Source organism: Vanellus vanellus (genome assembly GCF_965231255.1).
Source record: "Vanellus vanellus genome assembly, chromosome: 4".
NCBI lineage: Eukaryota > Metazoa > Chordata > Aves > Charadriiformes > Charadriidae > Vanellus > Vanellus vanellus.
The window spans coordinates 69118791-69144155 of NC_138909.1; the positions used below are offsets into that span (position 1 = coordinate 69118791).

At 40.9% G+C, this 25365-nt stretch overlaps 1 protein-coding gene across 2 annotated transcripts in view; it reads right to left on the bottom strand.

Annotated features, from left to right (window-relative positions):
• Positions 1 to 377: 377 nt before the first annotated feature.
• SMIM14 (small integral membrane protein 14) overlaps positions 378 to 25365 on the bottom strand; it is a 47152-nt gene continuing 22164 nt past the window's right edge. For both annotated transcript variants that reach the window (XM_082482700.1, XM_082482701.1), the window contains exons 3-5: positions 17012 to 17060; positions 4173 to 4321; positions 378 to 3569 (exon numbers count right to left, since the gene is read on the bottom strand). In XM_082482700.1, the coding sequence (XP_082338826.1) occupies positions 3537 to 3569; positions 4173 to 4321; positions 17012 to 17060 (231 nt within the window). In that variant the 3' untranslated portion in view covers positions 378 to 3536. The remainder of the gene's footprint in view (positions 3570 to 4172; positions 4322 to 17011; positions 17061 to 25365) is intronic.

A 25365-nucleotide genomic window follows, 5' to 3' on the forward strand; every position in this document is an offset into this window, starting at 1 on the left:
AGTAGGATTTGATCTAAAATGAAGTAACATAATTGGCACATTTGGCCTCTGTCATTACTTTTCTTACTGTAGTATTTCTGACTTCCTAGGCTGCATAACTACTTTGAAGAGCAAAAGGCAGAGACATCTGTGTTGGTCATCAAAGTATCTTAAACCTTGGAAATTGCTTATAATCTGTTCTGACCTGCTTGAGAGGCATACAGAAGGCAAGTGTCCATTAGAAAAGTTAGAATTTACCTTTGAAAATTTGCACATATGACATGCTATTTTTACTGATAATTAATTTTTAGATGATTTCAAATTACCTTCAAAATTGATAGGTTGGTGCAGTCCTACATCTTCTATACAGACTAACAGACAAAGACAAAAGGTTACTAATGATTGCTATTTATTTTGTTAAGTCAATAAAAAGTGCATAGTACAAGCCCTTTATCCCAATCCAAGTACTCAGTAAAAGATTACTAGGAAACCGCAAATGGCACAGATGATTTTTTGTTTGGCATAATTTTAAACCACCGATTTACATTAGGTACATCACATCATCACTCTTCCTTTTTCAATCATGAACATTACAAGGCTAAGTGATCTGCAGACAATACATGAATACATATGATTTCTCATTTCAGAGTATAATAATTGTGTTAAGCAGACTCTAAAAATACTATTGTTTTAACAAAGTTCTAAGCTAAGGTATAATTGTAAACTTCCCTCCATACTTCCCAAGTTGCCACAACTTGCATCTCTTACTAACCAAGCTTAAAACCACCATTACAGAATTAATCATATCCTCAAGCTTCACATACCACTAATCTCTTCCACATTTCTCAAAATTTACCATGAACATCTGTAACCATGACACAATTATTTCATCGCAAACTACATCACTAAAGGCCAGATTTCTGCCACTCTTACTAAAGCTGCTACTAGTACATTATCTCAGAGTAGTCCCACAAACTTCAGTGCAACTACTTGATGAGTAAGGCACTATTTAACATGAATAAGAGTGGCAAAATACAGTCCTACAGTTAGTTACTTTTATTTTAATTAAGAGCGGTGATCTGAAGGTTATACCTTGGAGAGAGTATCTGAATTTAAAAAGCATACATTTTGACATGGGATAGTGGCCTGGCTCTTTAGTAAAACATCTCACAATAAAATATTTCCAATGTTTTTTCTTTTACATAGAAAATTTAAAATAGCAATTTACATGAGGAAAGCATACATGTATAAAATCACTGGGACAATTACTTAGAGGATTTTCAAGCAAAGACACTTCATTTAAATGGAAAACACAACATTACTCTGAACAAAAAGTTCCTTTGCCAAGACTGTTAGAGCTGGGCGCACATGGTGAGTTTTATAAATACATACACAGACATTTGAGTAAAGCGAGAATGATCCTCACAAGCAAGGAGCATCTGCTGTAAATCTCACCAACTTCCAATAGGATGAGGAGTGGCGCTCTGTCTGAACTGAAGCCTGTTTCTGTTGGCTTTTTAACCAACTGGAGGCCTGTTTTATGCATCCAATAGTGAAGAAGCCTGGCCAAAAAATTCTTGGAGAAAAGGTCATTGTAGGAGATTATATATGTATTTTCTTGTTGGTTCAACAAAATGACGCTGTATTAGTTGTTCTGTTCAAAAGAGTATCCCAAACATAAACGTACATGGAAGGCAAAAAGCAAGCACAGTCAGATCGCTTGTCCCAGTGACATCTTTACACAGTGTTTGTGGCCTGTACACCATTAGACGTAATAGGACAAATTCTCTCAGCTTCTCTGCTGCAGCTCCATTGCTTTACATGGCACTGCACTGATATCACTGAGAGCACCTGGCCCAATCTTCTTCATTTTTTTAAAATGTTTTAAAATTTTTTTTACACATGCTCCTATGCTTGGGAGCACACTATTCCACAGAAATTCAAAGGGCAGTTACATCAAATCACAGAAGCCTTTCTTCAGGTCTACGCTGTACCTTTACAAGGAGGCTGAGCTGGCCCACCATTTACCCTGAGGAGGAAAACCCTGCGTCTGTCAACCATGGGATCTGATGTGAGATTTTTATTAGAGCCTGTTAATACAAACCTTTATGCATCTTAACAGTTAGTCCCTTCAGCTCCATAACTCAAGTCCCCACAAAATAAAGGTTTGTAGAGTAAGGCTTTGAATTCCCATACGTCTGTTCTACTGACCTTTGTGGAAAGAAGCTTCATGTTGGTAACATAAAAATGTTCTTTACATTATTCTCATCAATTTTTCAAATTGATCAAGAAAAATATACAGTGTCGCTTTTCTGTACATCTTTAAAATGTTCTTAAATTAATGTACATAAAAAAGTCATTCCCATTTGCTACAACGGGAGATGTGCACAGGTATGTGCACAGCCACACATACACACAGATAAACACACCACACACACACACAAATATTAGAGGGAGAAGACATGCCATATGTAGCCACCTGCAAGTTTGTTATTCTACAATTACAATCAGTAGATAAGGATGAAATGTTAAGAATTGCTGATAACGTACAGGTGAAAAAACCTGAATATCTTGTATATGTTGTATACTGAAAGTTGGTAACCTCGGTAACCTCTTGGTATGATTTCATCCTGTCCAATATACATTGCACCAGGGCTAAAAACTTGTTAAGATACTAATTATTACAAGACTTTATCAGGACAGAAAATACTACCAAGTTCTTCTCACTAAATTTCTCTTTTCATAAAAGTCTGTAAGTAAACAAATCTGGTTTTGTAATACATTTTTTGGACAACATATCAAAGAAGATCTATCATTTATTAGCGAACAAGATTAAATTAATTTCTTTTTTGGTGGTATAATCTCATGTGTAAAGTTCCCAATATATATGTCAAAGCTTTGACAGTGGCAATTATCACATTCACTGCTTTGCACACACACACACATGCATACACACATAGTATAATTCTAGTGGACAATCCGTGCTTTTGCCAACAACCCTGAAAACTATGTTAGTGGTCCAAAGACCAGACCAAAAGCTGCTCTGAACCCAGGGCAAATATAAAGTAATTTGATTTTTTCACCACCTAGCTAAGCTAATAGTTGCAACCATAATGTAACTCTCAAAAGCATACTGGAGAAAAAATATGGATTAATCTGAAGAAAGGTCAGTAACCTTCCATTATTATAGATACACAGGGATTTTCTTTTTCTTTCAAAGCACATCAGAAATCACTGCAAAGAAATTAAGATCATTGTAACAGAAAGAGACTGAGTGGAATGTCCACAGTAGCCGTTAACAATCAAAAAACCCCTGCAACGCCTTATCATTATTCAAATTACAATCTACTAGGAATTGTAATAACATACAAAGCAAAAATTAACTTAAAATTGAAGTCACTAAAAGCAGTTCATGAAGATAACTGCTGAACGATAATTCTGCTCTATATAAATGAGAAAACAAAACAGTATTGAATGGAGTTTAGGAGTAATCTGGTCACTTCGTTCATTTGGTCGTGCAAGGTTTTAGCTGCTGAACTTTTCCAATACTGAATGCTCTAGTCCACTGGTGGGGCTGGTGGTTCTTGTCCCTAGGGGGAAGGAAGAAGGGAAATTAAAAAAAAAAAAAAACACATACAGGATTAGAAACAGTGCTTCACATAAGAGGATTTAGCAATAAAAGAAGAACTCAGAAGAGTTTCATTGTGCTTTCTTTTAAGCTTTCTTTTAAGATGTTTCAGTATCTCTTTCAGTATTCAGAGTACATGAGCATCAAAGAACAATAATGTTTCCTGCATCAATAGGGATTTTTCCATGATCCCACATCTAGGACAAAGATCATCTTCCTAGTTTCATGCTGTAATTTTGTCGACTGACTTCTCCAAAAGCTGTGATTTTCCCTTTGTACATAAGAAGGCAGGAGGCAGTTCCAACCAGGGACAGATGGTGTCCAGAGGACATTATGACCCACACTCAGTCACCCATGCCTGCTCCATCCCATGGCAGGCATCACAGTTGGCCTTTGTGATTCTACTTACACTTTGGTTTTACTCGTTTTCATTGTTAACGGAGTTCCAAGAAAATACAGGGAAAACAATGTAATGAAAAAATGACTGTAAGATAGTCTGTATTAAAACCAAAACCATATACGTTATTGTTGAGTCTCTCTGCAAGGCACTTTAAGATGCACTTACATTGTGTGGGCTGGTTGGCTTTCCGGCTGTGTTGGATCCTCTCAGATTACTGGGTCTCAGTAAGAACAAGACAAGCGCAATCATCACCCAGGCCATCATTATCATGGCAAAGCTGATGCCATTGTCACTGGAAGAATTTGGTCCTGGCACTACAGGCAAGGAAAACTCAAGTTATAACACAGAGCAACAGCAGAGTTCTTTCCCCAAAATGAAAACAAAAATGCAACACATGTCTCAGAAAAAACTGAAATATTTTTCAATTGAGTTTTTTGATTAGTCATTCCTTTTGGCTTTGAGACAAGTAATTCTTAGTTAGCACTACACTGTTTTTTTAATCGCATTTTTTATCTCTTCGAAAAGATAATCTATTTCATAAGATTTCACTGGAATTCTCAGAATTATGAATATTTCTTAGTTCACATTAACTTCTAATGAACTGGAGATGATAAACACACACTTTGTATTTAAAAAATCAAACTTAATTTTTAAGAAATCTAACGATGCAAAATATATTTATATTGGGAAAAAAAACATCTATATGTTGGTGTTTGGTTTTTGCCTCAAATAAATTAAAGAATAAGACAGTTAGAGGCACAGGGTGCTAGCGAGCCTGTTGCTCTGAGACGTGCTGGCTACACTGCAGCACACTTGAAGTCTTACGGAGATGAGCCAGGAGCTACTGAGGTAATAGAAGCCAAGAGGGAAACACCAGAAAAATACCTCAAAGGAATTAAGGGGTGTTCCTCTAAGAAGGTGACACAGATGAAGTGCTTCTGCACTACTGCATGCAGCATGGGCAACAAACAGGAGGAGCTGGAAGCCACCGTACTGCTAGAAAGGTATGACCTGGGTGCCACTACTGAAACTTGGTGCAACAAATCCCATGACTGTAGTGCAGCTGTCGATGGCTATTCAGAAGGAACAGGTGAGGAAGGAGGGGGGGAGACTTTGCCCTCTGCATCAAGAAATGGGTAGGGTGTGAAAAGCTGTCTCTGCAGAATAGCCAAGAGCAGATTGAAAGCTTATGGGTAAGAATTAGAGACCGAGGCAACAAAAGGAACCTTGTAGTTGGTGTCTACTACAGGCCGCCTGATCAAGGGAGCCTATTGACCAAGACTTCTTACTCCAGCTACAGGAGGCATCACGCTCGCAGGCTCTCACCCTGCTGGGGGACTTCAACCGCCCCGACATCTGCTGGAAAAGTAGCAGAGTGAGCTGTAGGCATTCCAGCAGACTCCTGGAGTGCATGGAGGATAATTTCTTAAGCCAGGACAGGTAGACAGCCCTACCAAAGGAGAGGCGATACTGGACCTGATAGTCACCAATGCAAGTGAGTTCATTGGTGTCATCAAGACTGGAGGCAGCCTGGGCTCCAGAGATCATGCACTGGTGAAGTTCGCAGTCCTGAGGGATATGGGTCAGGCAAAGAATAAAGTCAGGACCCTGAATTTTAGGAAAGCAAACTTCCAACTGTTCAAGAAGTTAGTGAACAGGACCCCCTGGGAAACTGCCCTCAGGGACAAGAGAGCAGAAGAGAGCTGGCAGATCTTTAAGGACGCTTTCCTTAGAGCGCAAGAACTCTTGATCACCAGGTGTAAGAAATCAGGAAAGGAGGGCAAGAGAGAGACCAGCATGGCTGCGTTAAGACCTGCTGGTTAAACTAAAGGGCAAGAAAGAGATGCACAGGCAGTGGAAGCAGGGAGAGGTATTCTGGGAAGAGTATAGGGACACTGCCCAGTTGTGTAGGGGTGGGGTCAGGAAGACCAAGGTGCAGCTGGAGCTGAAATTGGCAAAGGATGGAAAGAATAATAAGAAGGGCTTCTACAGGTATGTTAGCCGGAAAAGGAAGGTCAAAGAAAGCTTACTCCCCACAATAAGCAAGACCGACAACCTGGTAACAACAGACGAGGAGAAGGGTGAGGTACTTAACAACTATTTTGCCTCAGTCTTCACCGGCAATCTCTCTTCCCACACCTCTTGAGTGGATGGACCACAAGGCAGGGACTGGGGGAGCAAAGTCCCTCCCACTGCAAGAGATCAGGTTCGTGACCACCTGAGGAACCTGAACATACAGAAGTCTATAGGACCTGACGAGCTGCATCCAAGTCCTGAGGGAATTGGCTGATGTAGTTGCCAAGCCACTCTCCATGATATTTGGCTGTGGCAGTCAGGTGAAGTTCCTGCTGCCTGGAAAAACAGAAACATTGCACTCATTTTTAAAAAGGGTACAAAGGAGAACCGTAGGAACTGCCAACCTGTCAGCCTCACCTTTGTGCCTGGGAAGATCACAGAACAGATCCTCCTAGAAGCTCTGCTAAGGCACATGGAGGACAGGGAGGTGATTTGAGACAATCAGCATGGCTTCACCAAGGGCAAGTCCTGCCTGACCAACCTAGTGGCCTTCTGTGATGGAGTGACTACATCAGTGGACAAGGGAAGAGCTACAGATGTTGTCTATCTGGACTTCTGTAAGGCCTTTGACACGGAACCCGCACAACATCCTTCTCTCTCAATTGGACAGGTATGTATTGTATGGGTAGACTGTTTGGTGGATGAAGAATTGGTGAGATGGTCACATCCAGAAGGTAGTGGACAAAGGCTCAATGTCCAGATGGAGATCGGTGGCAAGTGGTATCCCTCAGGGGTCCACACTGGGAGTAGTACTGTTCAATATCTTCATCAATGACACAGACAGTGGGATCGAGTGCACCCTCAGCAAGTTTGCTGATGACACCAAGCTGTGCGGTGTGATTGACATGCCTGAGGGAAGGGATGCCATCCAGAGGGATCGAGAATTGGGCCTGTGTGAACCTCATGAAGTTCAACAAGGCCAAGTGCAAGGTCCTGCACCAGGGTGGGGGCAGCCCTCTGTATCAATACAGGCTGGGGGACGAGGGGATTGAGAGCAGCCCTGAGAAGTACTTGGGGGTGTTGGTGGATGAGAAGCTCAACATGAGCCAGCAATCCACTATCACAGCCCAGAAAGCCAACCACATCCTGAACTGCATCAGAAGAATCGTGGCCAGCAGGTCGAGGGAAGTGATTCTGCCCCTCTACTCTGCTCTTGTGAAACCCCACCTGCAGTACTGCATCCAGCTCTGGAGCTTCTAACATAAGAAGGACATGGACCTGTTGGAGCGGGTCCAGAGGAGGGCCACGACGATGATCAGAGGGCTGGAGCACTTCTCCTATGCTCCTATGAGGACAGGCTGAGAGAGTTGGGGTTGTTCAGCCTGGAGAGGAGACAACTCCGGGGAGACCTTATAGCAGACTTCCAGTACCTAAAAGGGGCCTATAGGAAAGCTGGAGAGGGATCAGGGAGTGTAGTGATAGGACAAGGGGTAACGGTTTTAAACTGAACAAGGGTAGACTTAGATTAGATATTAGGAAGAAATTCTTTACTGTGAGACACTGGAACAGGTTGCCCAGAGAAGCTGTGGATACCCCATCCCTGGAAACATTTAAAGTCAGGTTGGATGGGGCTCTGAGCAACCTGGTCTAGTTGAAAGTGTCCCTGCTCACTGCAGGGGAGGTTGGACTAGATGACTTTTAAAGGTCCCTTCCAACCCAAACTATTCTATGATACTACGAAGACTAAAGAGACAAAAGCTTAGACTCCATTGTTCTGGCCCACACAGAGAACATGTTAATTCTAATAAGAAGGGGGCAAACGAATGGTCATAATTTTGTTGGGTACTGTAAGTTATTTATTGAGAGTTTGTTTGAACAAGTGTCAGTGTCAATATGGCAGATCTACATGACTGATCATCCAGGTCATTTGGTATTTCTGATAGCGTCAAGGAAAACGTATCTGTCAGGAGGGGAAAAAGTGCTGAGGAGATAACATGAAAAAGTGAAGCCCAGGAATACAATATAGAAATTTCCATACAGAATGGCTGAGACATCACAGCATGGAAATAAAACTGAGGAAATCCCCTCAGACTGGAGATGGCTGGTTAGTCTTTTGGGATCAAGAAACTCTTGCAAATACCTGCACATTTGAAAACAAAAACTCTTCTCCTCTGAAACATAACTTCAAATAATCAAACTGTTGTCAGTTGAAGTGTAAACCAATGTATAGTTAATTACCTATGGTACTCACATGGCTCATCAATTAATACAGAGCAATTAATACAAAGCTATAATGAATAACCTTCAGAAAGAGAATAGCTATTCTATTTTATTACTCAAGTTGAAAACTTTAACATGCGGGGAAATTCCGCAGAGACACCCGTATCCATCAGATTTTTCACTTAACTCATTTGGATCACCTCATTATTCAATCAAGTCTGAATTCAGTATGAGTTGGAAGTTGTTCTTATTTAACATTTGCTAGACACCCAGTGAACTGTTGGAGTCAGTTATTTCCTTGAAGGTTAATACTGATACCAAAGAACCATCCTCATCACTGTCACACTGGGTAGCGTTTTTAATAGAGGCCCTTCTGTGAAAGTGGTTTCTTCATAACACAGCTAAGACACAGCAGAGGGGCACTGCGGGGAAGCTTACAGCTATGCCGTTCACAACATTGCTCTTCTGTGAATAAGCCTTCATGAGTTGCGGCTGTTGGACTGATGTCCTTTACCAACATCACATGCGCTCAAAAATGTCAAAGAAGAAAACAACATTTTGCTTCTCAAAGCACAGACAGCACCATTAATTTGTATGAGCAAATGAAACTGCCATACGGCTCTTGCCTTTTAAATGTCCTAAATATAGAAATGTCAAAACTCCAGAAGTTGCTAAGGTATAGGAATTTTATGATTAGAAGTATATACAATTACAAGTTACAATTCTTTTGGAGATCTGAGTGAATAAAGGGTGCTGTACATGAGGAGAATGTATACTGCAAAAAAAAAAAAAAGATAAAGAGAATGCAACAGCCTCTAATTCATTAAACTCTAACATTTAATTGATTCAGAAAGCATATGGAATTGTGCAGGTAAGAGTTTCGAGCAGCAGTTGTGTTGAGGGAAAATATTATTGTTACCAACATGACATATCAATATTTTAAATCTTGGATGACCTTTATATATGCAATCCAGTAAACTAGCAAATAATTTGGCATGAATAGAACAACTGCTTTATTTTGAGGCTTCCAGACAACATTAATAGCTACCCTGACACTACCTTCAGCAGCACATAAGACAGACTTAGGTACCTGCTTTGGCATGTATGTTCAGTAGAACATCGAAAATTCGGATCACCAGTTAGGCTCGATTCCCCACACAATGCAGAGAAATAGGGACTAGTCAGGCTGCCTTCTGCAATTTTTGCTGAACCATAGCGCACTTAAAGTCTGTGGTTAAACAAGAGTTGGGGTACGTAAATGCTGCTAGGTCAGCTCGTGCTACAGGGCAAGGAAGGGAGCAGAAGGAACCACAGAGGAAAACCACAGGCGTTTGTGCAAGGCACAATTTCTATCCAGCCTGCATTGTAATACGGTTTGGATGGAACCAAATGTGCTGAAACATGTTCTAAACTAAGTTAAGCAAGACAACAGCTTGGCCCTGTACTACCTACTCAAAGCATGCCAGATACTAAAACAGCCACAACACTGTTTACACTATTCAAGTACCATTAAACCCACATCTCTCACAAATGACCATGTGTTTTAATAAGGATGTGAGATATTTCAGAATCTGTTACTTTAATCTCTTAACATAAGGACATGAGGATAAGCAAAATCTCACATAGCCAGGGTGAATCACACTTTTCAAAGCTTTGCATCAGAAATCAAGAGAACAGACAAGAAGCTGTTTCAGCTGCTGGGAGCAATAATATGTAGAAGACGACAATCTTTTGCTACAAAGACCTCCTGAGATCACAAAATAATCAGATAAGACCAGTTTATGGATAAAGAACAGTTGAGTGAAGCTGAAACCAAGCAGGATGGAATTTATATTGATGGGCAGAAGAAAAAAAAATCTTATTTTTTAAGAGTTCACAGCCACAGTGCTTTACCTATAATTGATACTTACCTGCAGGTAATTTAGAAGAGGTTTTTTGATTCCTTAAAGAATAAAGGCTATCCTATAAGAGCACCTGTGGATTATAGTTTTTAATATTTCCAGATGGCTAGAAGATTGTCTTGTTCTGACCTCACAGATGAATGTCCCTGCCACCATCCATTTTGATGGATGGATCTGGTTATTAATCTCCAGTGCCTGGGAGACACCAACTAGTACAGAAAATAGCAGTATATATTCCTGTGTCACTGAGTGACATGAAACTTACAGTCTCTAACCTGCCTTTCCACACAACACCGAATCCAGGCCAAAGTCTTTATTTTCAGAGTATATGGTCCCCTGGGCTCAGCACAGCTACATGTCCACGCACTTCTGAATGAAGCCTGTGAGTAGTTCTGCCCCTCTGGTTACCTGGAATATTTTTTTTACATCATGGTTGAATGATGTCCGTGCAGGAGAAAGCTTTATGAGGGGCTGGTCTGAGACTGTGGGATAAACTCCCATGGGAGCTAATGACTATGGTGAATCCTAGCTGTTGCTCCACACAGGACATGCAGTTCTTTGGCATCTTTCTTCCTATAGAAACAGAAACCAGGCCACATAAACTAGTCTCCTCTTGGAGAGAAATGGGAAGGGAAACAAAAATCTTCTGTGACAGGTGCTTGCCACCTCATTTAATGTTCTACTAGAAGGCAGTCAAAGCTACTAAAATGATGAGTTTGGTAAAAATAATTTCTTAGAGTAAAGGTCAACCACCTCCTGATTGTGCAACTGAAATCTCAGGAATACAATACTAAAATTAATAAATGCCCTTGTTAAATACTCCTTACATGAACTTAATTCTCCTCTTAAAGTGCTATTTTTCTTTCAGAGTGAGATTGTACTCTAAAGAAAAAGAGGAAAGACTGCATTTCTTTTACTGTAAAAGTATATTCCATGTGGTGCTTTTTGTCTGCCCTCTCATGGTAGAAATATCTCCTTTTGGATCTTCACCTTCCTACTGTTCAATATCTGCATATGGGAAGGCAGAAGCATGCTCTCTGACTTGTGTCTTCTTCTTTTCATGGTGTTATTAGCCTTCCCTGTTCTGTGAAAGAAAGGCAGGAAACTGTATGAAGAGAGGTATCTTACAGATGAATCGTCAGGCAAGACAAAGAACCTGTGGGACCTTCAGCAGATAATCCCTGCAATCGGACACTCTCAAAGGCAAGGACTAGGAAATTGAAGAAAGCCAAAAAGGACTTGAGTGGAGAAAAGGAGAGGGGAATTACCAGAAAAGGGAGGGAAGAGTTGGCAGACATTTCACGCCATTAGGTTGGGCTGCTGTGACTCCCCTAGATGAGTACAACTCAAGATGAATCACAGATACGTATTCATTTTAAAATGCATAAAAATCTGGAAGTAGAGTAGACAACATTTGAGACAGTCATCTCTGACCATATTACAAGCTAGTAGAGCACTGAGAATAGCATTGAAAATATGAATGTGGTAAATCCAGGTCACAACATCTGGGAATTGCTGGAACACAGAAAAAACTCAGGCGGTGGCCCCTCATTTCCTTTGACATGGAAGGCTGACTGTGAAGGGCTATGAGCCATCAGAGCAGCTCAGCACCAGCTGCTGATCCTCCCTGGGCTGGATGAACCACTGATGTTGCAACTGCAACGCACTTCAGAGAAATCTTCCCTGCTCCACTTGCATTAGACAGAATTCAGAAAAGAATTATTGCTCTTATTCCTCACTTCAAGGGAAACTGTAAGATCTTCTGATTTGCTGAGCATAAACAATCCCAACAGAATATTAAATGTGCTGCATATTCAAAATTTGCAGCCTTTTTCCTCCAAGGCACGCACGGAAATGGAGGGAACAGTCATCAGACTCTGATACATGCTTTACTGTCATAGCAGATATTCTGATGGAGGATCAGCAGAGGAACAGCCATCAAGCAGAGTGCCCAAACGGTCTCTGAAGCAATGCTCATATCCTCCTGTATGTAGGAGTACAAATCCAAAAGCACTGGTCCTGCCCCTGGCAGGAAACTCTCTGCAGGGTAGTCACTACAATCATGAATTATAGAATGGTTTGGGTTGGAAGGGACCTTAAAGATCATCTAGTTCCAACCCCTCTGTCATGGGCAGGGACACCTCCCACTAGACCAGGTTGCTCAAAGCTTCATCCAGCCTGGTCTTGAACCCCTCCAGGGATGGAGCTTCCACAGCTTCTCTGGGCAACCTGTTCCAGTGCCTTACCACCCTCACAGTGAAAAATTTCTTCCTGACATCTGATCTAAATCTACCCTCTTCCAGTTTAAAGCCATTTCCCCTCATCCTATCACTACATGCCCTTGTAAAACGTCCCTCCCCAGCTTTCGTGTAGGACCCTTTAGGTACTGGAATGCCTCTATAAGGTCTCCCCGGAGCCTTCTCCTCCCCAGGCTGAACAACCCCAACTCTCTCAGCCTGTCCTCATAGGAGAGGTGCTCCAGCCCTCTGACCATCTTCGTGGCCCCCCTCTGGACCTGCTCCAACAGGTCCATGTTTTTCCTATGTTAGGAGCTCCAGAGCTGGATGCAGTACTCCAAGTGGGGTTTCACAAGAGCAGAGCAGAGTGGCAGAATCACCTCCCTTGACCTGCTCGCCACACTTCTGATGCAGCTCAGGATGTGGTTGGCTTTCTGGGCTGTGATCGTGGATTGCTGGCTCATGTTGAGCTTCTCATCCACCAATACCCCCAAGTACTTCTCAGGGCTGCTCTCGATCCATTCTCCACCCAGCCTGTATTTGTGCTCTTGGGATTGCCCCAACCCAGATGTAGGACCTTGCACTTGGCCTTGTTGAACTTCATGAGGTTGGCATGGGTCCACCTGTCCAGCCTGTTCAGGTCCCTCTTGATGGCATCCGTCCTGTGCAGCATGTCAACCACACCGCACAGCTTGGTGTTGTCGGCAAACTTGCTGAGGGTGTACTCAATCCCACAGTTCATGTCACCAGCAAAGATGTTGAATAGCACCAGTCCCAGTACTGACCCCTGAGGAACACCATTTGTAACTGGTCTCCACTTGGACATTGAGCCGTTGACCACAACTCTTTGAGTGTGACCGTCCAGCCACTTCCTTATCCACTGAGCAGTCCATCTATCGAATCCATGTCTCTCCAATTTAGAGACCAGGATATCGTGCGGGACAGTGTCAAACGCTTGGCACAAGTCCAGTTAGATGACATCAGTTGTCCTTCCCTTCTCCACTACAACTGTAACCCCCTCGTAGAAGGCCACCAAATTTGTCAGGCATGACTTGCCCTTGGTGAAGCCATGTTGGCTGCTACCAATCACCTCCTCTTCTTCCATGTGCCTTAGGCTGCACATTTCCAGGAGGATCTGCTCCATGATCTTGCCGGGATCTTGTCTCACAGAGGTGAGACTGACTGGCCTGTAGTTCCCTGGGTCTTCCTTTTTTCCCTTTTTGAAAACAGCGGTTATGTTTCCCCTTTTCCAGTTGGCAGGAACCTCACCAGACTGCTATGACTTCTCAAATATGATGGATAGTGGCCTAGCAACTTCGTCTGCCAGTTCCCTTAGGACCCGTGGATGTATCTCATCAGGTCTCATGAACTTGTGCACCTTCAGATTGCTCAGGTGGTCTCGTACTTGATCTTCACCTACAGTGGGTGGTTCTCCATTTTCCCAATCCTTGTCTTTGCGTTCTGCATCATGGGCAGTGTGGCTGCAGTCCTTGCTAGTGAAGACTGAGGCAAAAAAGTCATTGAGTACCTCAGCTCTGTCTCTGTCCTGGGTAACCAGTTCTTGTATATACTCCGGAGAGGGCCCACAGTTTCCCTAGTCTTTCTTTTCTTGCTGACATACTTATAGAAGGATTTTTTGTTTGTTTTGATGTCCCTGGCCAGATTTAATTCAATCTGGGCTTTAGCTTGCCTGACCTGATCCCTGGCTGCTCAAATGATTCCTCTGTATTCCTCCCAGGCCACCTGCCCCTGATTCCACCCCCTATAGGCCTCCTTTTTCCTTTTGGTCATGTCCAGGAGCTCTTTGTTCATCCATGCAGGCCTCCTGGCTTTTCTGCCTGCCTTCTTCTTTGTTGGGATGCATCGCTCCTGAGCTTGGAGGAGGTAATCCTTGAATATTAATCAGCTTTCTTGGGCCCTTCTTCCCTCCAGCGCTTCATCCCATGGCACCACACCAAGCAGATTCTTCAAGAGGCCAAAGTCAGCTCTCCTAAAGCCCAGGGTTGTCAGTTTGCTGTGCACCCTCCTTGCTGCCTCGAGGATCTCAAACTCCAAATAATACAATATAATGGTGCCAAAAACCATAAATAAGAATTTTGAGCTCGTAACACAAAAATGTGAATGAGTGAGCCTTGGTGCTACTGCTTTGATCTGCCTCCAAAAATCTAAAAAAGATCTGAAATCAAGGGTTGTAAAAACAAAGTGTGCTCAGGAAGAATCAACGCAGGGTGTTTCTGAGAACTTCCAGCTGGTAGCAACAGCATACCACATGATGCTGCTGTAACACTGGCTGAACCACAGCCCTGACGTTTCCCAAAACAAAACCACATACATCTCATCAGTTATTCCACAACCTTGCAACTTAAGAATCTGTGTATGACAACATTCCCAGCTGTGCTTCCAGAAGGAAGACCAAATCCTGGGAATACGCAAATGGGTGGGAGTGAAACAAGCTTCTTCATGTCGAGGTCCTGAAATGAGGAATCGAAGTCAGCAAGTAACAGGAAACGGAGCTGTGGGACCAAGAGAAGAGGAGACCCACCTCAAAAATAAGCTCATCATGGTACAGCTCATCAGAACAGGATGAAGCAATGGACAGAAGACTGGCCCAGAATTGTTTTAATCTGTCTCTGAAAACATCTCTAGAAGCTTCTCCAGGCTCAATCTGTTTGTTTTTGCCTTTCACTCCTGGGAGTCTTACAGAGCTCATGTTGGCCCAAGCACAGAATCACAGAAGCATCACAAAATAATCTGACAAATAGGCAGCCAGTGTCATTGCATCAGTGGAAAAATACCTTTGCTGGAACTAAATTTAAGGCACTATAATAACGTAGGAGAGGATTTACTCTATAATTTTTGCTTTGGTTTTTGAAACAAACCACTGGTTTGGAACAATTGCTGCCAAATTGCTTGCATCTGCACAGACAGTTACTGCAAGGATCTCTTTCAGGATGGAAAGCTATTTTCCGCAAACCATTTGCATCCCCACTGTACTATAGCTTGGTAGCATGAAAGCTATCCCACAAGCTTTGTGCCCACACAGAACAGAACTTCCTCATTTATACAGTCTTTAGCCTAAGAGCTTCATATATATTGATGAGCCAAGACTCCCAAGGCTTGAGTGAGAATGACCCACCATCACACAGTTTTGACTGCAGACTAAAGCTCAGAAAGTTGCACAGCCTGTCTGTGCCTACTTCTAATATGGAAAATATTCAGTCTCCTGTCACCTACCCCTTCCCCTCTCCCATTTGCCTGTGATTTTTTTAAAAACCACACATAGAAGTTTGACATGTGGGAGACGAAAAAGTCTGCCCTAGGACAGGTGCATTTGGAAGAGGAGGAGTGCTGGAAGTCACAGAAACACAGCAGAACTTGGAAAAAGAAAAAGTAAAGCCAGCAGCACTGTTACGGCACATGTGTGCCCCGCTATTTTTTCGGGGTTATGTGGGAAAGCTCATAGCTTTTCCCCTTCAGCCTAATATGGCAATGATTCTGGGACTGTTTCACACTGGGACGGCACAGTGCAAATCCAAGCTAGATGCCCACCTCTAAACAGGTTTTACTGGTGAGGTAAGAGGGAGCAACATGAGAGTGAATGAAGGCACGCTCTCTCCCCAAGATGCTGGAAACCTTGACTGCACTGCTGCTAGACCTGTAGAAGACACAGGCACCAGCAGTTCTTGCTTCCAGGAACACTGGGGTGCTCCCTGCTCCCTGCGTGCACTATGGTAGACCTGATGCAAGCTAATTGCGTGAGTTCATATGCTCAATTGGTAAAGCAATATAGGAAAAACAGATCCACTTCATTTTTATTTATAAGCATTTGGCAATGTTCCCTCTAGACCATGAAAAGTATAAACAGTGTGCCTCAGGGCAAGCTTACATTACATGCATGGACTCTGCACAGCTACATTTCCCTGCAGATGCTGGTAACGTTTGACTGTCCTAGTTATGTTCACCATTTGGGAGAGCTTTTGGGATGTATTCCACAGCAAATTTCAAAGAAGTGTACACATCAGTACTCTGCTTCATTAACTACGCAGCCGCCGAGTCGAACAGAAATGCAGTTACGTTGTATGTCAACTTATCAGTCAGAGCTGGTGGGGAACCTCCTCTCCCTCACGGTGGAGTAGAGGGTTCACAGTACTGACGGTAAGTTATTCAGCCTCAGCCACGAATGTGTGTACATGTGGGGGTCTATGCTGAATATCCAGTCTTCACTGGTTAGGCTGCTATGACTGTAAGGAGGACAAAAAAAAAAAAACCTCCAAATTTTCCCCGTAGGGAAAAATTGAAATAATCCTATTTGGAGCCTAAATCATCCTATTTTCGAGGTAAGATTCAGTAATGCGTGGGGCCCTATCAATGGTCATGCTGGTACAGTGATACCTCCAGCCCTCGCACCATTGCTGCTTCCATACAACACTTCCAATGTACAAATGTTCATCTGCAACACAGATTCTCAGAAATTACCTCCCCCACATAACAATTTCAGTACTGTAGTATTTGAGTTAATGTAATATGTTCCTATAACATTAAATTGCTGCATTTTAAAGACCAGTCAGACCGTATTTTAATTACTACTGTTTGTTTTATTTCCATGCACCCGATCTCGATAGTTACTCACATTCCTGAAGGCATTCTGTGTCTGTGCAGTATGACTGGGATTGTCTCAGCTGAAACAGAGAAAAAGAAAGGCATCACACTTAGCAATGAGCCTCGGTCAGCTTTTACCGAAATCATGTTTTAGTAAAATGTCAGAGCACAAGTTCAAGATGAGATTATAACTGATCCTTTACTGCATCACACTTGGCTTATGGTGTGTGAAGAATCCCAGGTATGGAGGTAGTTTCGGAACACTATTTGCATAATACCTTAAATCACCTAACTAAAGTGTTATTGCTTCCACACAGGTTGCAGCCACTGAATGCCTTTTAAAATTCAAGTTAAAAATCTATAGTGATATAGATGTTATATACAGATATACTCCCTACATACATTTTGAGATTTATAATGCTTAGGTGTTACTACTGTTATCCAGACCAAGTAACATTAAAATACTCTGTGATTACATAGCAATAAGTGATCAGACTGTGGTAACAGTTATGCACACAGAAGATGAATTAAAATTTCATATTTAAACGTAGCACTTACTATTTTTTCCACCTAGGATTTTTTTTAAAAGAGATTTTAATACCTATTTTACCGCTTTTTCTCTTTACTGATGGGTAAAATTTAAAGCGCTTTTAGCAACTGTAATGACTATTTGCAGTTACAGACTAGGTAAGCTTGCTAACTGCAAGAAAAGTCAACACTGGCTAACCTGCAAATCAGTATAAATATTTTACAGATGACAGGGTCAAAAAAGAAATTCAAATATCATATTCTTTGTCAGGCACAGAGAGGTTAAATGGATAGGATTTAAACTGCTGTATTATGGAAATATGTTTTATCCTCTGCTTAGGTAAACTAGACTGTTTAATAATAAAAGTTTCTTAAAGTATAGAACTGTTACAATGCCTTGGTTAGAACTGACACTTGCTTTTGACAGGTGTTATGTCACAGTAGCACCACAAATCCCAACACTTCTTGTCACAACACGCTAATCTGTTTATTATCAGTGTAAATATACAAATGTAAAAGAGAAAATATGATGTTCCTTATGAAAGAAATACATTTCTACAAACCCAATTTTCTTCTATATTGGCATAACTGATTTGCAGTATGTAGTCATAATACAAGGAAACAGACGAGCAACTGAAGGAGGAAGGCATTTGGAAAAGACTAATCTCATTCCTTTATCATGATTTTCAATGACTGACGCATTTGAGAAATAAAAAAAACGTAATTGGAGATTGAACACATTCATCCTTTCATTAATATATTAAGATCTGCGAGCAAATTTACTGAGACTACAAAGAAGTTCCTTAGGAAGTACTGGGAAGGCTGGATTTAACCTTTCAGCTATTTCTATAGTTAAAAACAACAGCAGGGGAAATTCAAACAAAAGACTTCTACTTACTTATTAAAAAAAAAATCTACCAAACTATGAATAATTCCTGCCCTTCTTACATAAAAGTAAAAGCTCATTTTATTTTCAAACTTCAGAATTAATTCTCAAAGGGGAGGTTTTACATTAGCAATAGTACCAATTTGGAATATCTGACACAGACAGATTCCTGAACTGGGAAAACCAGATATCGCTATACCCACATTTTAAGGAGATCAGTAACATAATTATCTTCTCTTAGTATAAGGGTTTAATTCTGGAGGGGGCTTAATTTATAATCGGTATCCTGTAAAACACACTTTAAATGTATTCTTCAACACAGAATGATGCCCAGAATTAAAACGGGTAATAGGTATCTGATCAGAAATGTCATGCAGGTCAACAAGCATCTAGTTATCCCTCTGTCCCCAGGATGGTTAATACTCATACAGCGTATCTAGTTTGCCCACATAGGCAACACTGCCTTGGGGAGCTCTAGCCACAATATTAGTTATTTCCCATTCTAAGTGTTACATTCTGTCCAAACACAACTTTTTTAAACCACGCAACTAACATTTCTATAAAAGCCACCTCAAAAAATGACATAGGTACTTTTTGTTGCCGCTAACATCCTGTTTCTTCACCTGCCTACCAGACAGGCTTACACTGCCACCACAAAAAACAAATGATGGAGCTCCAGCTTTGACTGGCACAAGCATGTTAACCAGCAGAGAAGCTTGTTTAACAAGAGAAAAATATTCTTGAAGAGAATATGCTTTTCCTGAAGAGGGGTCTCAGTGGTGTCCATGATCACACCATGCTTTGTCCTTCACTGCCCCCTTGACCATTTCTTCATGAAAAGTCTACACACTCTCTGGAAGTTCCTGTTGATGTAGTAGGCCACCCAATTAAGACACAGTAAGTATTAAATACCTGAGATTTTGTGTGCACAGAGGGTGCGCTCAGATACTGAGTTCTATCCTACGGGCAGCCTTGATGACTTTTCAAAAGACAGGACAGGCTCCAAGACCTTAGAATGAAAAGTACTGCTGGAAACACCAATGACAGAAATATGACAGTAAGCAAGCAGTCTGAAGAAAAATACCATTAGGAGTTGCTCTACAGATCTCTGCTGAAAAAATGCTCTTATGTTAGATTATATCCTGCCAATAAGGAAAACAGTCTGCTTATGTATGGAGGAACAATGTATAGAGCAACATTTACAAAGTACAGAGCCATCTGTACTTTGTCTGATAACAGGGCTGTGCTTTCCAGAGGGCTCGGACAACAAATAGTCCATGTTTTTCATGGGGATTTAGAAACTAACTCTACAGGGTAGGTTTAGAAACCTCAAATTCTGTTGTGAAACAGTTACAAGAGAAAAGTATGAAACAAACGTATTTTTTATAATTTGTATGAAATTCCTCTAAATTGAAAACAATACATGATCATATAATCATGCGGATTTAAAGATCCCACCTAAAAAAGTTACACTTCATAGTCTCTGCTACATTCATATCCAGCAATACAAATATTTCCCAGAAATATTTCTCAACTCCTCCAGGTAATATAAGAATTTCTTATAAAAACTAGTTGTGCTGGAGGAGATTTGGCCAGATCAGGACCACCCATAGACTCAAACAGGTTTTAAGAAGCCATAGATCCATAGATAAAAACCACACTCAAATATCTTCTCATGCTCAGTTCCCCTCCTAACTACAAGCACGTGCAAAATCTCAGTAATCCACAAGCAGAAGCTCTAGGAAGTCTCTGTAAGCCAGGGAGACAGGTAACAAATCTGGTTTTAACAGCTCAGTGACAGGCTGCATATCGTTCTCTTGGGATGAAACACTGCAGATGACAGAAAACAAGCAGCAGTAAAACCAGGTTTTTCTCAATTCACTCAAGTGAACTAGTTCCTAACTCTGTAACCCAATACAAATCTGATCCCCTGTGGTCACTCAATTAGCCAAAAGATGAGAAGCGATTCTGGCATGTGTATGAAATGCTTACGTAAGCTGAATGGCTGGGAAAGGTAATGCCTTTTGCTGAAACAGGAATGTTCCTTCTACCAGTTAGCTCTCTCTTGACAACTACACCCTTAAGAGACATAGCAACTGTTGGAAAAAAAGGTGAATGTGAGACACTTCAATCATCAGGTAACTGAAAAAAAAAAGCAATTATCTGGGACTGGAAATAAACAGTTCTTTGTTTTCAGATTTTCTATTCTGATGTGGAGGGGGTGTTTGGATGAAAGTTTGTGGAACAGTAGCAAAAAGTTGAACCAGACCTTCCCTCTTCTCAACAAAACCCTCAAAAAGACTTCAAATGCACTCAATGTTTTTCAGACTGGGAACACTACAGAGTTGATGAGAAAAATCTGAATCGAGAAGTAATTTCTTAGAGTACATTAACTCTTGTATACTGCAATATTATTAACGGTGGTTTCAGTTTTATTCATATTTCAGAGATCCTTGTGTTGCCAAAAATGTGAATTTTGGAGAAGATTAATAGTTGACTGCCTGATCTGAGGCCTGCTAAAGTCAGAAACAGCTTTTTCATGTTTTTCAATACATTCTGGAACAGGACCCTAAAAAGAACTCTGAAATGAGGTGAGTGAAACATCAGGGCTTATTCAAAAAAAGAAGAGAGTGAAAAATGCTACAAAACTAAATATTTATAGAAACTATTATTTTCTTCCATTTAAATAAAGAAGATTATATCTGAATTTTAACATTCTGTGTGCAGTTCGTCATGCAAATACAATAAAATGGCTTAGTGCACGTAAGCCAAAAAATGAAGTAATTTATCTTTTATTGTCCAAAATGAAGTAAACACAAATTGTAAACAGCACGAAAGCTAAAAGGGAGCTAAAAGGGCTCCAAAATTTTCAGTTTTAATGCAATGCAAACTTTCAGGCAACACAAGTAAAAATACTAATTATAAATGTACATTATTTAAAATACAAATGTGGACTTTAATACACTCCAAGTACATTTAAAATTGTGAATAGTTTAAGTTAAAATAATTTAAATTAATAATCCCCACACTCGGTCAGTATGAGTATTTGGTTTCTATTAAGTCCCTCATAAATTCTTGGAACTGGGAGGCACCAGTGGCTGAATTACAGCAAGTCCACTGATTTGCTGTAATACTGGCATATTTTGAGTATAAACCCAACACAATGCTGAGAAAAAAAAATCGAGTTACTTCTACTGGTAAGAGAGAAAAAGGCTTTTCCTCATTCTTTCCCCATGACACTCAAATTTAGCACTGCAAAAATAAAAGAGCGCATTTAAAATGGCTGCCAGTTAAAATTTGAAATTGCTCTTCCTTTTTTTTTCTTTTTCCAAAAGACACAGCTTTTAGCCCCAGTTCACACTAACACAAAAGCATTTAGATCCTGCTCCTTTGACACTATATATATAGCTTTAACATGCCATCTTGTGGATCAACAGCATCTACCTCGAAACCTGTGTCCTGCTGCTATTCCTACAACAGGTGCCATGGTCTGACAGCAGTCTGCATAGTTTTTAGCAATGAGAGCCACCGCTTTTCAAAATCTGCGAACAAAACATGAAGAGTCACAGTAAAGGGGCACCACTATAGACCTCTGGAAACTTTTTTGTGAAGTCACTACATTAAGTCAAGTCTCTATTTTTTCATGTGCAAACCTACTATGGGCACACAAACGTGCCACTGTGTGGTGAAAGCAGGGTGTGAACCTTTACTGCATGTTAGCCGCTCCACAAAATCACCCAAGTCCAAGTGAAATAGTAAGCCCAGTGAAACAGCTTCATCTAACTAAACAGAGAGCTTGTTTTTCCAATACAGTGTCCTCAGCCACTGGGATCATTTCAGTCTTCCCATGAAAGAAGTTAAGCTACTTTGCATTTACTGCTCATCACAGATAGCTACTGTGGAGAAGGAAAGTCGGAGTTCTGCCTTCCTCCACAGTAACTCGTTCTTGTGTCAATTCCCTTGCTTCCTCTTCAGAGGAGTTTTCTGAAACTGTTCAGATGAGTTTTCAGAATTTGCTACCCCAGAGTTCAACAGTCTCACAAACCCCGTGACTGCTCCTGCAATCTCTGCTCAGACAAATTTATATATTTTTAATTAAAGTCAATATCATCTTGCCTGAAAAAAGACTAAGTGTTCCTATACAGTATGAACACTTTTTCTTTTTAACACTGAAGTGTATCATTTAAGAGTTAAAAAAAAAAAAGACAAAGCATACCAATATCAGGAAAATAGCAATGATCAGACAGCTCACCAGTTTGTCATTTTTCACAAGAAATGATGGCATAATCCCTGTCCAAAAGCACTTTCCAACTCCAGAAATGGTGCAATCGAGAGGTAACAAAACAAGAAGAACAGGACTAGTGGCAGGAACACAGTGCAATAATCAATGAAGTCTAGTGTGAATGGCAGATGAGATGAAAGTAAATTATTTATGTAGGGATAATTAAAATAATTGCCTTTTAGAATAACTTCTGAGACAGCTCAAAGCAGAAATAAGTGCTCAGAAAAGACATGAATGAACAATTAGCAAGTTCATGAGCCAGGTCAGGAAAAGACCTCCATACAAAAAAATTGTGATGGAAGAAAGCCCAGAGAGATGTGTGAAAGAAACAGATAAATTAGGCACAAAGATGAAAGAGCAGAAATGGATAATGGTGGCAATGAAAAGAAAAGGATAGACAAGTAGGAAAGCAAGGACAAAAAACTAACTTGATATGGTCATTTATCCCATGACTAAAAGTAATTTTAAAATGGAATCATAAAGACTGTTGGTAGAAAATTTTATGTGATAACAATGGCAAAATATCATCCCTTGTGAAAATACTTTTTTGCCATTTAGACCAGTTGTAAGCTCTGCTTTTTCTCTCCAACAATGCCAGAAGATGACAACACCATGACATACTCCCGATTGCATTCTCATGCTTCTGGGTAATGAAATCACTGTTTAAGCTTTATTGGCAGCCACCTCTGTTCTGTCCAAAGTATATAAACGATTTAGTAAACAAAGTGATAAATAAATTGCTGTGGTAGGATAGGCCAGTCCTGAATACAAGCCAGGCTGCAAATGGAATTGTAGCATTATCCACAGAGTTCAGATTTAAAGATGCAACAAATGACACCTACATGCATTATTCTGCTACAAGCTGGCCAAGAGAAATAAGAGAAAAATAAGGGGAAAAGAAGGGCATGCTGATGGAATTAAATTGTCTCTTAAACTACATTAGCTTATCTTAAAGGAACAAATAAGGAAAAAGGGAACACCGCCTTCCTTACTCCTACATTTTCTATGAGCATATGCAAAATTAAAATAAAAGAAATGATTGTTCATACAAGGACAGAACAACAGTCTGTGATAAAAATACGGAGTTTGGGCCTGTGAAGTGACAAGTAATTTTCTCTCCCATGGCAAATGAGAGAGAAGGATGGTTGGTACCTTTCAGAATAATATTCCTAGATTACAAAGCAAGTCTTAAGGCCCAGAACCATCAGCCAGTTATGACAGAGGGAGAACATTAACTTTCATACCGAAAGATACAAAATTTTATGGAGGAAGACACAGCAGACGAACAAGTCAGAGGGATCACTGTACAAATAGGAGCCCCAATTCGGGCAAGAACTCATTCTTCCATTTGTTTTCTCATTTCTCCCGAGATTGCTGTTTCACCTTGGTGTCACATAGATCCCCCTGTTCTGCACTTCCCCCATTTTCCCACAATTGCATGATTTTTATTGGTATGGAATTCATTTTATAATTTTGCTGGCTTTGAGGACCTGGGATATCACTGGCATCCTCCTTTAATGAATGCAAAGCATAATGAATTAGCAGAACAGGGAGAGTGAGGGGAAAGAAGATGACGCAATGGGATAGTCAGGATCATTACAAGGAGCTCACAGAACCTCTGACTACATGAAATACTAGACAACAAATGGGTGAGATAGAATATTACACAATACTACTACAGAGGCATCTGAACACAATCATGAACAACATACAGAGATCTCCCAAGAGGGCATTATCAAACTTATATCTAAAATACAAAACCAGAATACACGTGGGTTTTTTGACCAAACATTTGAGTATCTTCTGCAAAATGATGCATATTAGCAAATGAAAAGGGTACTCCCACATAGACAGCCTTGCGAAAAAGGCTTAGCACTAGGAGTTCCAACAGATAAGTACAGTTTGCTCTAAGCGTTGATTACATCCACATGTGGCCTGAGAGAAAAAGCACAATTTTCTCCTTTTTCCTCAAAGGAGATAACTACAACACAGCTCTGATCATCAAACACAGTTCAGCCATTCATAATACAGGTTATAGCTATTAATTACTTCTGGAATATCAAGCTGACAGAATTTTCAACGCATAATTTTCTACAGCGCTTGCAATACTCTCACACTATGAATGCTTTGAGGCGGTCATGAGGCGTGACTGAGATTATTTTTTTTTTTTAATATATATACTGGTGAAGAGGCAGCAGCTTCCAGCATACTATAAAGCTCAGGAATGGGAAATGCAAGGAATGACAGGCACCCTCAACTTTCAGTTAAGTCCTGATACCTAACCCCTTATATGAAAAAATGGTCTCCATGGGACACAGACCTGAGTGAACGCCATTTTTCATGGCTTTTTTTTCTATTTTTTTTTAAACATCCACTTACCTGTCTAGAAAATAGTCTCCATTTACACTGCTTGACCTAGAACTAGTTTCTCGGTTAAAGACCATTAGCAGTGCATGAATTCTGTGTTACAGTTTTGGGGCCTTAACTTGTGGAACACCAGCACCTTGAGCACCCAGTAAAGGTGGGGAAATGGAAGTCAGTGGAGCACTCAGGAACGGGCTCGCACCCTGCCACTCCAACCTTGTGTTTTATTCTTTTGACACAGTGCCTTAGGGGGTTCATCAAGTTCCTTCATCTCAGAAGGATGATAGCTTCTTTGTCCTAATGAGCAAACTAAGGTTCAGCTATT